The sequence below is a fragment of the Lissotriton vulgaris genome, chromosome 11, assembly GCF_964263255.1.
Source record: "Lissotriton vulgaris chromosome 11, aLisVul1.2, whole genome shotgun sequence".
Classification (NCBI taxonomy): Eukaryota; Metazoa; Chordata; class Amphibia; order Caudata; family Salamandridae; genus Lissotriton; species Lissotriton vulgaris.
Genome location: NC_141699.1, coordinates 866,485,824 through 866,498,484, shown reverse-complemented (window position 1 = coordinate 866,498,484; position 12,661 = coordinate 866,485,824). Strand labels below are relative to the sequence as shown.

Sequence of the window (12,661 nt, the reverse complement as noted above, 5' to 3'; positions counted from 1 at the left end):
ATAGTGACATTAAAAAACAACCAAATAGCGCAACTGCACTTATATGTCAATTTAAATATAAACCAACAAAAAGACCGTAGGTCAAATACATCACTTAATAGAGATCATACTCCACATAACACATTGAATGTTTAAATGATGGGGTGAAGTTGATAAACAAAAAGACAGTTGTCGACGTTTCGACCCTATTATTGTCGCAGGAGTTAGTTGTACCCTTGCTTCGGGGTCTTCATCAGGACGGGGTAGGGGCAGGCAACCTATTTAAAAACATCGATAAGCAGAGAACGGTCCGGGACCAGGGTTCAATTCCCGATGCGGCAGGGTCGTGGACCAGGGTCAAAAACGGACTCGATAATTCTCGCCTCAGTGCCTACTCTAACCAGGGAACACACTCGGCAACTCTGGGCATTAAGCTTGCCTCATCTCTACAAAGGCCCCCCACAGACGCTGGGAATGCCTGGTTTCACCTTGGAGATACCCAGAAAGGGACCATTTCACAGGGAAAACCAGGACTGGTTCCCCAGCGGTCTCCAGCGCCAGGATACTCCATGGAGTCGCAGTGCGCTTTACAAATGTTAAATGTCAAAGTTTGAGATCGTTCGACACAGTGAATATTTTTGCAACCAAAGGAATTGCAATCGAAAGGGTGACACCAAGATACTCTGTTGAAAGCCTTTTCTGCATCTAGTGTGATTGCTACCGCTGGTTTGTATGATTTTGGAGGAGTGTTCTATTATCTGGTATAGGAGTCTAGTGTTGTCATGGGACATGCGTGTTTTGAGGTAGCCTACTTGAATGTTGCCGATCAGCTGAGGGAGCACTTTTAGTCTTGTGGCTAGGACTTTGACGTATAGCTTGCAGTCTAAGTTTATTAGTGAAATGGGTCTTTAGTTTTTAGGTTTAAAGTATTTTATTAAGTCATCAAAAACACGGGGAGGGGAGCAGGAGGTCAGGCAAACATACAGTACAAGAAGCAAAACGTTGCAGCGAGTCAGAAGAAGAAGAGGGAGGCAGGGTGCCCCAGAGGGTAACAAGGCAAAAGATATAAGGCAGTAAGGAACTGTAAACAACCCCCCGTAGGCCCCCACTCCCTAGGCAAGGCCAAGCCAGAATAGCACTCTGCGACACAGCAAAAGAGAAGCATACCATACCACCAGCCCCTCGACCCCAGAAAAGGAGAAGAAAGAAAAGCAAGGAGAAAAGAAAAGAAAATAACACCCCAACATCCCCGTCCGAAAGCAGCATTGGAAGCATATAACCCCACTTCCCACCCCCAGCCCCCGGTCCCCCACCCGCACAATCACTCCGCCGCTGGCGCCGGCGGTGTCAACCTAAGGAGGCGCAAGTACCGTGGGCACGTTAGCTCGCGAAATTCCGTGGACAGCAGTGCCAAAAAGGGATGCCAGAGCTCCTCAAACTGGTCAACATTCCCAGCCACCGTTAGCGATATCTTCTCCATACCCAGTACCTGCCAGAGCCTATGCAACCAACCAGTGATAGAGGGGGCAGTGGGGGTGCGCCAAAGGACAAGTATGTTCTGAACGGCTGAGCCTAGCGCAATCGCAATCTGCCTACCCCTGCGGGATTTCAGCGGATACATCAAGTCATTGGGGAGGCCAAGCAAAACATACGCGGGGAAGCGCGGGAGCTCAATCCCAAAATGCCTATCCACCTCATCTAAGACTTCCTTCCAGTAGGCCGACAGCACCGGGCACTCCCAGAGAATGTGCGTGAGGGTGCCCTCCTGTCCGCAGCCGCGCCAACAACCTTTATCGCCTAGTTTGCGCATCTCGTAGAGCCGCTCCGGGGTGTAGTACCAATAGGTGGTCACTTTAGTGAAGGTTTCCGTCAGCCCAGTGTGGTATGCAGAGTGCCTCGCCCGATACGCAATCCTGTCCCATTCCTTGTGGCTCAGGGTCCTGCCCAGTTCCCTGTGCCAGCGCTCCCTCCCTGGGTTATGGTAGTGAAACGGCGGGGGTTGGAGAAATTTATACAAATCAGTGATGAGTTTGGCATCCGAGGCCCGGGTCACCAACCATCGCTCATAGGGCGTAATTGTACGGGCGGCGACGTCACGCACCGAAGGCTGAAGAGCCCAGTGGCGAACTTGCATGTAACGCAGTCTATCCCCCTCCGTCAAGCCAAACTCCTGTCGGAGCTGCTGGAAGGGGAGCACGCCCTCCGGCCCGTAGATCTGGAAAAGCGCTCTACATCCTGCACTCACCCAGTGGGAAAAGGCCCCCGGTTCCAGGCCCGGAGTGAAGTCCGGGTTGTCAGCAATGGGAGAGAACGGCGACGGAAAAGTGGTGAGCTCCCGTAGCTCACACACCGCGTCCCACACTCTTAGCGGGACCCGGGTGATAAAGGAGGCGTAGAGATTAGGCGGGCGGTGAACGCGCCGTAGGAATGGGACCTCCTGGAGGGTACGGCCCGCGACTGCCTGGTCTTGAAAGAGCCAGTGTTTTACCGACTCCCACCGGCTCCACTCCACCAGGTACCGGAGCTGCGCCGCCTGAAAGTACTTCCGGAGGTCCGGGACCCCGAGACCTCCCGCCTCCGGGGCAAGCATGGAGAGGACCCGCTTCATCCGAGGCTTGCGGCCTTGCCACACAAAGCGGGAGATGTCTGCCTGCGCCTGCCGTATCCAGCCCACGGGGGGCTGAAGAGGTAGAGCGCGGAAAAGATACAGGATCTGGGGCAGTATCGTCATCTTCACCGCCGCAATACGGCCCAGCCACGAGAGTAGGCCCTTGTTCCATCGGCCGAGTTCCTCCTTTATCTTTTTGCCTAGAGAGGAGTAGTTAGCTGCGACCATGGCAGGCAGGGTGGGAGCAAGCAAAATGCCCAAGTAAGGCACCGTAGAGGAGGACCACTGCAAAGGGAAAAGACTTTGAAGGTCCCGTCTGGTGTCGGCAGAGAGCGACACATCCAGTGCAGCCGACTTAGTCATGTTCATTTTAAAGCCCGCAACGCGGGCAAAAGCGTCCAGCTCCTGGACACAGGCAGGGAGCGACCGCCTGGGGTCATCCAGGGTCAACAAGACATCGTCCGCGTATAGGCTGACAGTGTGTGTGTATTGCCCCATCTTCACCCCAATGGCGTCCGGGTTGTCGCGGATCCTCTGCGCAAACGGCTCCATATAAAGGGCGAAGAGGAGCGGCGAGAGAGGGCAACCCTGTCTCGTGCCGCGCTCAATGGTGAAGCTGCTGGAGCTGTGTCCATTGACACGCACTGACGCCGACGGTCTCCTATAGCAGTTAAAGACCATAGTGCGGAACTTCTCGCCGATCCCTAGTTTCCCAAGGACCAGCTCGAGGTATGGCCAATGAACCCTATCAAAGGCCTTCTCCGCGTCGACCGATAGCAGCATCCGCTCCCCCGGGACGCGTGAGGCCTTTTCCAGGACGTGCGTCACTCTCTTCGTGTTGTCGACCGTCTGCCTACCGGGTACAAAACCGGCCTGATCTGCCTCCACCAAACCTGGTAAGTGTAGACCCAGTCTGGCCGCCAAGATTCCGGTGTAAAGCTTGAGGTCCACATTTAGAAGCGAAATGGGCCGGTACGAGCCGCACAAGGTCCGGTCCTTCCCCGGCTTGGGGATAACCGACACAGTCGCCGAGAGGAGGTCCGGTGGGATGGCGCCCGGTTCGGAGAAGGAGTTGAACAAGCGAGCCAGGAGAGGAGCGACAGTGGGACAGAAGGTCTTGTAGAACAAGGCCGTGTAGCCATCCGGGCCCGGGGCTTTGCCATGTTTCAGCCGTGCGATCGCGGAGATGACCTCCTCCACGTGAATGTCCCTCTCTAGGTGGTCCGCCTGGGAGGGGTCCAAGACCGGGAGGGTCACGGAATCCAGATAGGCCTCAGCCTCTCCCGGTGGGGAAGATTCTGAAGCGTACAGTGCCTCGTAAAAGGATCGAAAGGTATCCGCCACCTCCGCGTCACCGGAAACCGGGATCCCATCCACTCCCACCAGCTCCTTCACCACATTGCGTTGCTGCGCAACCCTAAGCCTATGGGCCAGGAGCCTACCGCACCTGTCTCCGCCGGTGTAAAAGGCGTGTTTCAGGCGCAGCGCTGCGTACTCCGCTCGATCAAGATCCAACGCAGAGAGGAGTTTTCGTGCCGCCTTCAGTTGCTTCCAAACCCGAGGTGCCCCCGTCCGGCGGTGGACCTGCTCAAGCTCCCTAACCTGCGCCGTCAGTTCTTCCCTCTTGCGCTGGCGTTCCTTATTTTCAGCCGAGGAAATGGAGATAAATTCTCCCCTGACGACTGTTTTCAAAGCCGCCCACTGTGTAGCCAGGGACGTGTCAGAGTTGTTATTGTGGGTCAGGTAGTCCTGGATGACCTCCTCCACTCGCTTCACCACCGATTTCTTATGGAGAAGCGTGTCCCGAAGCCGCCACATCCCTCTCGAGGGAAGGGGCGCCGGCCACGCAAAAACTCCGGAGACCGGCGCATGATCGGACAGAGACAAGACCCCGATGTCCGCCGCCGTGGCGGCCGAGCGAAGTGGGCCGCTCACCAAAAGATAATCCAACCGCGAATAAGTGCGGTGTGCGTGGGAAAAGTAGGAGTAGTCCCTATCGGTGGTATGCATGGTGCGCCAGAGGTCATGCAGGTCCATCTCTGCAATCTGGTCTCGCACCGCTTTAGAAAGCTCCCCTGTCTGCGGAAAACGCTGGGCAGACCTATCCAGAGTGGAGTCGAAGACCATATTCAGGTCTCCCCCCAGGATGACATGGCGATCGGGCGAGGCAGCAACATCCACCAATACAGAGTCCAGGAAACGGTCCTGGTGATCGTTTGGGCTGTAAACCGAACCAACCGTAAAGGTAACACCTCCTAAGCGCATGCGATACACTAAGAGCCTCCCCTTCTGCTCGGCATGTTTATACAGCACCTCCCCCCTGAATGAGCTGGCTAGAAGAATGGCCACCCCAGCGGTCTTAGTCGCAGCAGAGGAAAAAAGTTGAGTGGGGAACTTGGCAGAGCGCAACCTATGGCAGTCTCTGGAGAGTAAATGGGTCTCCTGCAGGAGGCAAATATCCGCCTGCGATCCCTCCAATAGGGAGAGGATCGCCCTACGCTTTACGGGGTTATTCAGACCCTTGACATTAAGGGTCACTACCTTCAGGGGTGGCATCGCCGCCAGGGAAATAGCGCACTATGCAGCAGGCGGGGGATCAGCGGAGGGGGCGCGCGGGGCAGGGGCGCAGGGAAGGCCAAGGCGGCATCGTACTCGTTTGGACAGCTTCGGACGGGACCCCCCCCCACAACAAACCAACAATGAAACCCCCCCAAAACCCATTGATGGCAACCGGCCAAAACAAAAAGCAAAAAACAACACCCCATAGTCTCAGTCTAGCCCAAATGGGCGAGTCTGCAGAAACAAGTCAAGTGGACGTCCAGCCACACACCACCCCCCCGCCCCCCCAACCCCCAGCCCAGCATCGTGAAAGCTAAGAGCCTCTCCCCCCGGAGAAAAATTAGGCCGTCAAGGCCACACCAGTAGACTCAGGCAAGTTCCTGGCCGCAGTCCTCAGGGCCTCCGCCATGTCTGCTCTGATGGTGGGCGAGTCCGGGCGACTCACTGGCGCTGACGATGGGCGCCTTCTCGACCTCCGTCGGCTCCGCCGCTCGGGGCGCCTCCATGCGGGTGTAGCCCCTTCCTCCTCCGTAGCAGTAAGACCCAGCACCCCGCAAACATCTTGTAAGGAGCGCAGCTGATGCAGTACCCCATTCCATCGAAAGATAAGACGGAAGGGGTGACCCCAGGAGTAGGCTGTCTCGTGCTCTCGCAGAAAGTCCGTAGCGATGCGGAAGGACCTGCGCTTTTGCAATGTGATGGCAGACAGGTCCTGGTAGAGCGCCACAGGTCTTTCGCGGAAGGTCAATGGTTGCTTCCTACGGGCCTCAGTCATGATGCGCTCCTTTAGAGGGAAATCCGGCAAGAATGCTAGGATATCAGGCGGGGGTGCTGAGGACTGGCGTTGGCGGCCCACCCTGTGTGCCCTGTCGATGCGGATGGGGAAATCCGCTCCCTCCTCCAAGATGTCGCGGAACAGGTCCCGCAGATAAGCCACTAGGTCCGCACCTTCATCGGCGGATGGAACACCCCGGACCCGGATGTTGTTCCTCCTGGACCTGTTCTCGAGGTCCTCCGAGTGGGCCTGGAGCTCGACACATTGCTCCCGGAGGCGGAGGACGTCCTGCTGGAGATGGGTTATCTCCTCATCGCGGCGTTGAGCCGCCGTCTCCACAGTGTCGACCCGTTCGCCCAGGCCCTCGACTTCCCTGCGCACCTCCCGGACCTCTCCAGCCACTTCGGTCTTAAGAGTCTGAAATTCCTCCTTGAGGGAGGTGAATAAGTCCTCCATGAAGGACCGCGTGACCGGCGGCTCGCCCGCATTTGCGTCCGTTGATACCCGGGAGGCCCCCGGGGACGGCTGCGTCCTGTCGCGTAGTTGCTGGGACCTGCCGAGCATTTCCGGCAAGGTGCGATCACCCCGTGCCGCGCCACGTCTCCCAGTCATCTTGGGGCCCGGCAAAGCCCGGGATTAGTTGCTGTAGGCGAGCGCCACCGCTCGCGGGCTCCAGATGCGAGGCCTCCGCCGAGGACGAGGATAGTGCGTCACAGGCGACAAAATGGCGGTCCGGGCATGGGCAAGACGGCCCTCGGGCCAGCAGGGCAGGCAGCAACGTCCGAAGAGTAGGCCTTCCGTCTCGTGTTCCCAGGGAGGGCAGTAGATGAGCTGGCGCCAGAACGAGTCGAGGCTCCCGTGTGAGAAGGGCGCGGGCAGGGGCCACCAAGCTCAGCCACACAAAGACAAGATGGCGGGAGGGTGGGACCCAAGAAGGCAGCCCGGGCCAGCAAGTCCGTGGGCAACTCTCAAATGATAACGGGTCCGGAAAGTGCGAAACCGGTGCCTCCCCCCATCACCAGTCGATTGTCCGGCTCGGGCACTGCCGGAACTCCGCCATCCAGCGCCTCCGAGCGCGGAGTTCGCAAGGCGTCGCCCCCGAGACCCCGGGCAGTGGGGGGGTCGCCGGTACAGGGCTACAGTCCGTCACCCGGCAATGGTGCTTGCCACCAGGGCACCGCCAGGAAGCCACTTCGCTCCGCGGAGTCCTTCTAGTCCGCTCCTTCGGGATCTCCGGCGTTCCGCTTTTCAGCACTCGGGCCAGCCAAGGCGCGCGGACAGCGCCGCACTACGCTCCGCCTCCAGGCTCCTCTCCTCGGGGCGACCCGGGCTCTAGTCCTCGGAGCGATCTCTGAATAAACTTTTCGGGAACTTCCCCCGGGGCCCCAGAGGTCAAAGTGGCACCAAAATGTGCCCCAGGAACTCCGGCACAATTCTCTCACCCTCAGTGCAGCTGCGGGGGGAGAGAGGCGCAGGAATCGGGGCTCGAGCTGAGCCGGGCCGGAGGAGCTACGGGAGGAAGCGTCCGCTCACCCCGCCATCTTGGCCACGCCCCCGGGTCTTTAGTTTTTGGGTAGTTGTGAGTCCTTGCCTTCCTTGGGTATTACAACTATGTTGGCTAGTGACATGGATTCGGTTACTTCTCCTACTGTGGCGCAGTGGTTGAAGACTTTCGTCAGGACCGGCAGTAGCTGGCCTTGAAACATTTTGTAGAAGGGTGCGGTATAACCGTCTGGTCCTGGGGCTTTGTTATCCTTTAGTGCTCTTATGGCTGAGCTGATCTCGCTCATCTTTATGTCTTGCCCTAATGTCTTGGCTTCCTCTGTCGTTATCTTGGGTAAGTTTGTGCTGTCTAGGTAGGTTGAGCAGCCCTCCTGGTCTAGGTTATCATCTTTTTTATGTAGTTCTTTATAAAATTCCATGAACGTGTGTAGGATGTCTTTGTGCATGGTGTGTGTTTTGTTTGGGCGTCTGTGATTGCAGTGTTGACTTTGTTTGTGTTTAAGATATGACGCTAGGATTTTCCCCGCCTTGTTCGCTTCGCGGAGGTTAATTTGTTTATATTTTCTTATCCATAGACCTGCTCGTTCGCTTGGGATCCGATAAAATTCATATTTTTTTCCCGTGAGTTCTACCCTGATTAGAGACATTCTAGCTAACAGAAACATAGCCCTTGTAACTATTAACACTACAGCTAAGCTTGCAGCCTACGCAGACGACCTGCCCATAGTAACGGAAAACCCCACTCAATCCATACCAGCACTAATGCGCACAATCGAAACATACGCCAGACACTCAGGATACAAGCTCAATAGAGACAAATCGAAGTGCATTCCCCTGAACATGTACACAACCAAAGAGATAAGAGGTGACTCGGGGCTAGCCTGGCAACCCGAGTCTGTAAAGTATCTAGCCATCCAATTCGGGAAAAACCTGAGAACAACACTAGAACTGAATGAGAAAGCCACACTGGACAAGATCCAAGGACTACTAGAATCCTGGTCACCCAAGTTAATCACCTAGTGGGCAGGATAGATAGTCAAAATGATGATTACACCCATCGCAAATTATAAGGCAGGAATGCTACCCATGGCATTAACCGACGAATTTCACAGAAAAATTGACCAAATGCTAAACAATTCATATGGAGAGATAAGAAACCTAGATTAGCCCTAAAAAAACTAAGACTAGAGAAGAGGCTAGGAGGGCTCAATGTGGCCGACCTAAGAACCTTCCAAAAAGCATTTTTTAGCCAGACAAGGAATGTACTGGGTCCTCCCTAGCCAACCATACACGCCAACATGGCTCTCTATTGAGAGGGCCATCCTGAACAACACTGATCCCCTAACTCTCCTCACCGCCAACAAGCATGCACAACTGAACAACCCGATCTTGAAGATAACAAGACAGGCACTGCTCAAGGTAGACCAATAACTCGAACACAGCATCAGAAACTCACACTGGGAAGGACTCTGGGCAAACTCCAAGATTAAATACAGAGGGAAACCCCTGGACATAAAATCATGGAAAGAGCTAGGCTTCTCGTACCCAGCGCAGCTAGAGGCAGAAGGGTCCCTGCACATCTTCAACAACCTGAAAGCTCAGTACACACTTCCAGACAGTGAACTATACAACTTTCTAGCTATCAAAACAGCCATAACAAAAACTAAGCTAGCCAAGCACAGACCCTCAATCTTTCACTACATGGAAACAAAAAATGCGAGTGGCCACCAGGTCTCGCACCTGTACAAACTACTTCGCCCCACTTTCACCAGACTTAACGTCAAAAACACCAACTACTGGGAAGCGCAGCTAGGTAACAAACTCACGGAACAGGAACTAGAAACCTTTTGGGCAGCCCCATCGAAAAACATGATATCACCGGTGCTATCACAAACGAAATTCTGGCTACTGCATCAAGCATACTGGACACCAGCGCGACTATCAGCGATACGGCTGAAAGAGAGCGATCGATGCTGGAACCGCGAGACAGAAAAAGTCGACCTCGCACACCTCATATATCACTGCAGTAAAATCAGCAAATTCTGGGGGAAGGTAACCAATTTCATTAACAAAACCATAGGCTGAACTCTTGACCGAACTTTCGCCACAACCACCACTGCCCATATCACAACAGACGCACCCATCCAACAAGACAGACTCCTTCTAGACTTCCTCTTGACCACAACAGTGAAAACAGTTCTAACCAAATGGAAAGACACTTACAAAGTAACATTCAAAGGGTGGCTGAACTGGGTGACATTCCTCAGAGAAGCAAACAACACTGCACTCAGACACACACCTGGTAAGAACCCAAATAGGAAAATATGAGAGAAACTGGACATATATCTAAACCCATACAAACCGCCATGAAGAAAAAAGACCCAGATCTAAACCAGCCAAACCCGATTCCAGGATGACCGGTCGACCTGACACCAAATATCCGCCCGCCAATTCTATGTTTTATGTTGCGTTCAATGTTCCAACGATAGCGCAACCAACTGCACCAACCCCTATGCTAATATCTCAGACGTGCTCAGAAACTAGGGGCAGATATGAGTACAACCAGCACTGTAACTGCAAGACTCTATGCAACTGCCTGACAAACATGTAATTTGTTGTTTGTCATTTTTGTATTCTGTAACATGTAAATACCAATTAAAAAAAAAGATAAATGACAAAAGAAAGGGTGACACCTAGCCTACTAATTGAAACCCAATAATCAGACAAACAATTGCTCACGAAACACGAACTGGATGATTAGGCTCATTGAATCAAATAAAGTAAACTGTCCGTAGTGCTGATGGAGTTAAAACATTTTGCATATGATTTGTAGATAAATACAAAATATTGTAACAGTTTATGGACAGGTTCTGGGAGGTGTTCAAGTTGGGACCTCCTGTGTTAAAACTGTAAGACCAAGATATTATCTGGCAAGTCTGTCCGATTAAAACATTTCTCACTCCTTTAAGTATGAGTGAAAGATGGAAGAAAATGTCAGTTTTTCTTTTCTCTATAAAGGAAGCATCTCCTTGTAGTCTTGAAAAATGTTTTGAGTGTGATCCCCAACGGGGTGTGTGTGTGTGTGTGGCACCATTGTTTAACGTTGACCTCCGAAGCAGAAAGATACTCCGCTTTTGATCAAACTGCACTTCACTCTGTACGTATGCCAATCATCTTCGTGAATACAGAAGAGGAGCAACAGAGAATCCGGATTTATCATAAACCGAAGGGTGGAAATGAAATACATTGTCAGTGTTCTTTACTGCGAGAGAAGGGGTGGTGTCGCTGTGGGAGCTTGGAAAGGAGATGCTTAGGGGAAGAACATGAAAGCACAAATGAATCCATTGACCAGTCAATGCTTTAATGTGGTTTGGGGGAGTAGAGAAGCATTTTTCATGCAGCCGTTTATCAAACCATTACTGTGTATATGGTGTTCATCCGCGAGTTAGTTCTAGCTGGTTGAAGGTGCTCTGACACCCAGTGCACTTGCAGGGCAGGATTTGACTTCAGTGTACTAGATTCCTAGGTTGGAGAAGTAAGATTGCAAGTAAATTACGTTTCTTTTTCTTCTTTGTCTTGCTGACCTAGTTAGTCACGTTCCGAGAAAAGGCCTGACTAATGTTGCTTAGCAGCGTCAAGGATGTTTAGCCTTGTGTTGAATCTGTCATTGGGGTGTAGATGTTTCAGTTTGACTTTTGTGTCTTTTTCAGTTTTAGGACCATAATCTCCTACATTGATGAGCAGTTTGAGCGATACCTGCACGACGAGAGTGGATTGAATAGACGTCACATTGTTGATAATCGGGTGCACTGCTGCTTCTATTTTATATCTCCCTTTGGACATGGGTAGGTGTTTGTGTTTTCAGGAATGTGTAATTTTCTAAAATATCTACTTGTCATAGGGACGGGATGAAAAAACAAGAATTGGCACAGCCAATAGGTGTTGCCTTTGGGACCGCATAAGTGTTTAGCCGTGTATAGTTTTATAGATCCGTGTATTTTTGTATAGTGCGACCCGAAGAGTAAGAGCGCTTACATGGGCGCCAGTTACACAAAGTCACATTCATTTTGTTTGATTTGGGAGTTTATGTGATTATGTGATTTGCCCAGAATCACAGGATGTTGAGCTGACGCAGAGACTCGAACCGGGTTCCCCCGCTTCCAGATCGAGCGCTCTAGCCGTTGGGCCACATCTTCTCGATGCACCTTCTCTTCACGTGCTCTCTTTAGTAGGCTTGTTTGAAATACATACTACATGCAGAAGTCTGGCCTATGTACTGCCTCTGAAGTTTCAGATGCTCTTATGGACATGCAAATATCCTCTCTGTGGTGAGTGTGGATGCAACAGAATGGCTGGTCTTTAAGGACCTGCTAAGAGAATGTGAAGCTCAAAGCTTCTCAGAGTTAGGTTCGTATCACTGTCTGGTTAGGGCTCCTTAAGGTCTTCTGAGGGCAAGCAGCAAGAGACATATGGTGGTTAGAGGGCAGGATGAGGTTAGCTTTCAAAAGGCAGATGCCATTCTAGGATTGTGTGCGGTTTGGCTGGAGGTGTCTCAGGACTAACTCATGGCTGGCACAGGTATAGGCCGGATTCTTTAGGTGTGGCTGAGGTAATGAGAGAGCCAGATCAGATAGTACCTTCAAGACGGTCTATGATGGCGAGCTGAAGATGACTGGGTGCAGGCTGAGGGACTCTCTCGGTTCAGCAGACCGATATATAGCTAGACTGAATGCTCAGGAGGGGTGACAGAAGATCTGATGATGACAGAGAACCAATGTACTAGCCTCTGCCCTCACCCTGCCACCTTCACATTTTGCTGGAGACAAGAAGACATGGAGTATGTGCACACAAAGGGCAGAATGGCTCCATTGAAGCCAATTGGCCCAATCTGCTTGCTAACAATGTTGGGGTTTACTTCCGGGATACACGGGAGCTTGAGGGACTGCTGACTACACTGTATTATTTGTCGCACTTTACATCTAATATGTGGAAAGCAGTGCTGCGTGCATATTTAAACTGCCCTCTGAATTTAGCCATGAACAAATAACCCATGAATTCTAAACTCTCTACTGGTCGTGTTTAATGTCCATCATTAATGTTACCAAGTTATGTAATATGAGGGCAACCCTTCCACCTCGCTAATTTGCTCAAGTGGAAGGGGCATATGAAAAATTGAAATCCACTTGTGTAGGGTGTATGGAAGGGGTACTGACATGTAGTCCTATTAATTGTATGGG

The 12,661-nt window shown here is 52.5% G+C and overlaps 1 protein-coding gene across 2 annotated transcripts in view; it reads left to right on the top strand.

Moving 5' to 3' along the window:
• The window catches only part of SEPTIN2 (septin 2), a 1,039,523-nt gene that overhangs the window by 460,038 nt on the left and 566,824 nt on the right, over positions 1–12,661 (top strand). For both annotated transcript variants that reach the window (XM_086944012.1, XM_086944013.1), the window contains exon 6: positions 11,135–11,269. In XM_086944012.1, coding sequence (XP_086800138.1) covers positions 11,135–11,269 — 135 coding nt within the window. The remainder of the gene's footprint in view (positions 1–11,134; positions 11,270–12,661) is intronic.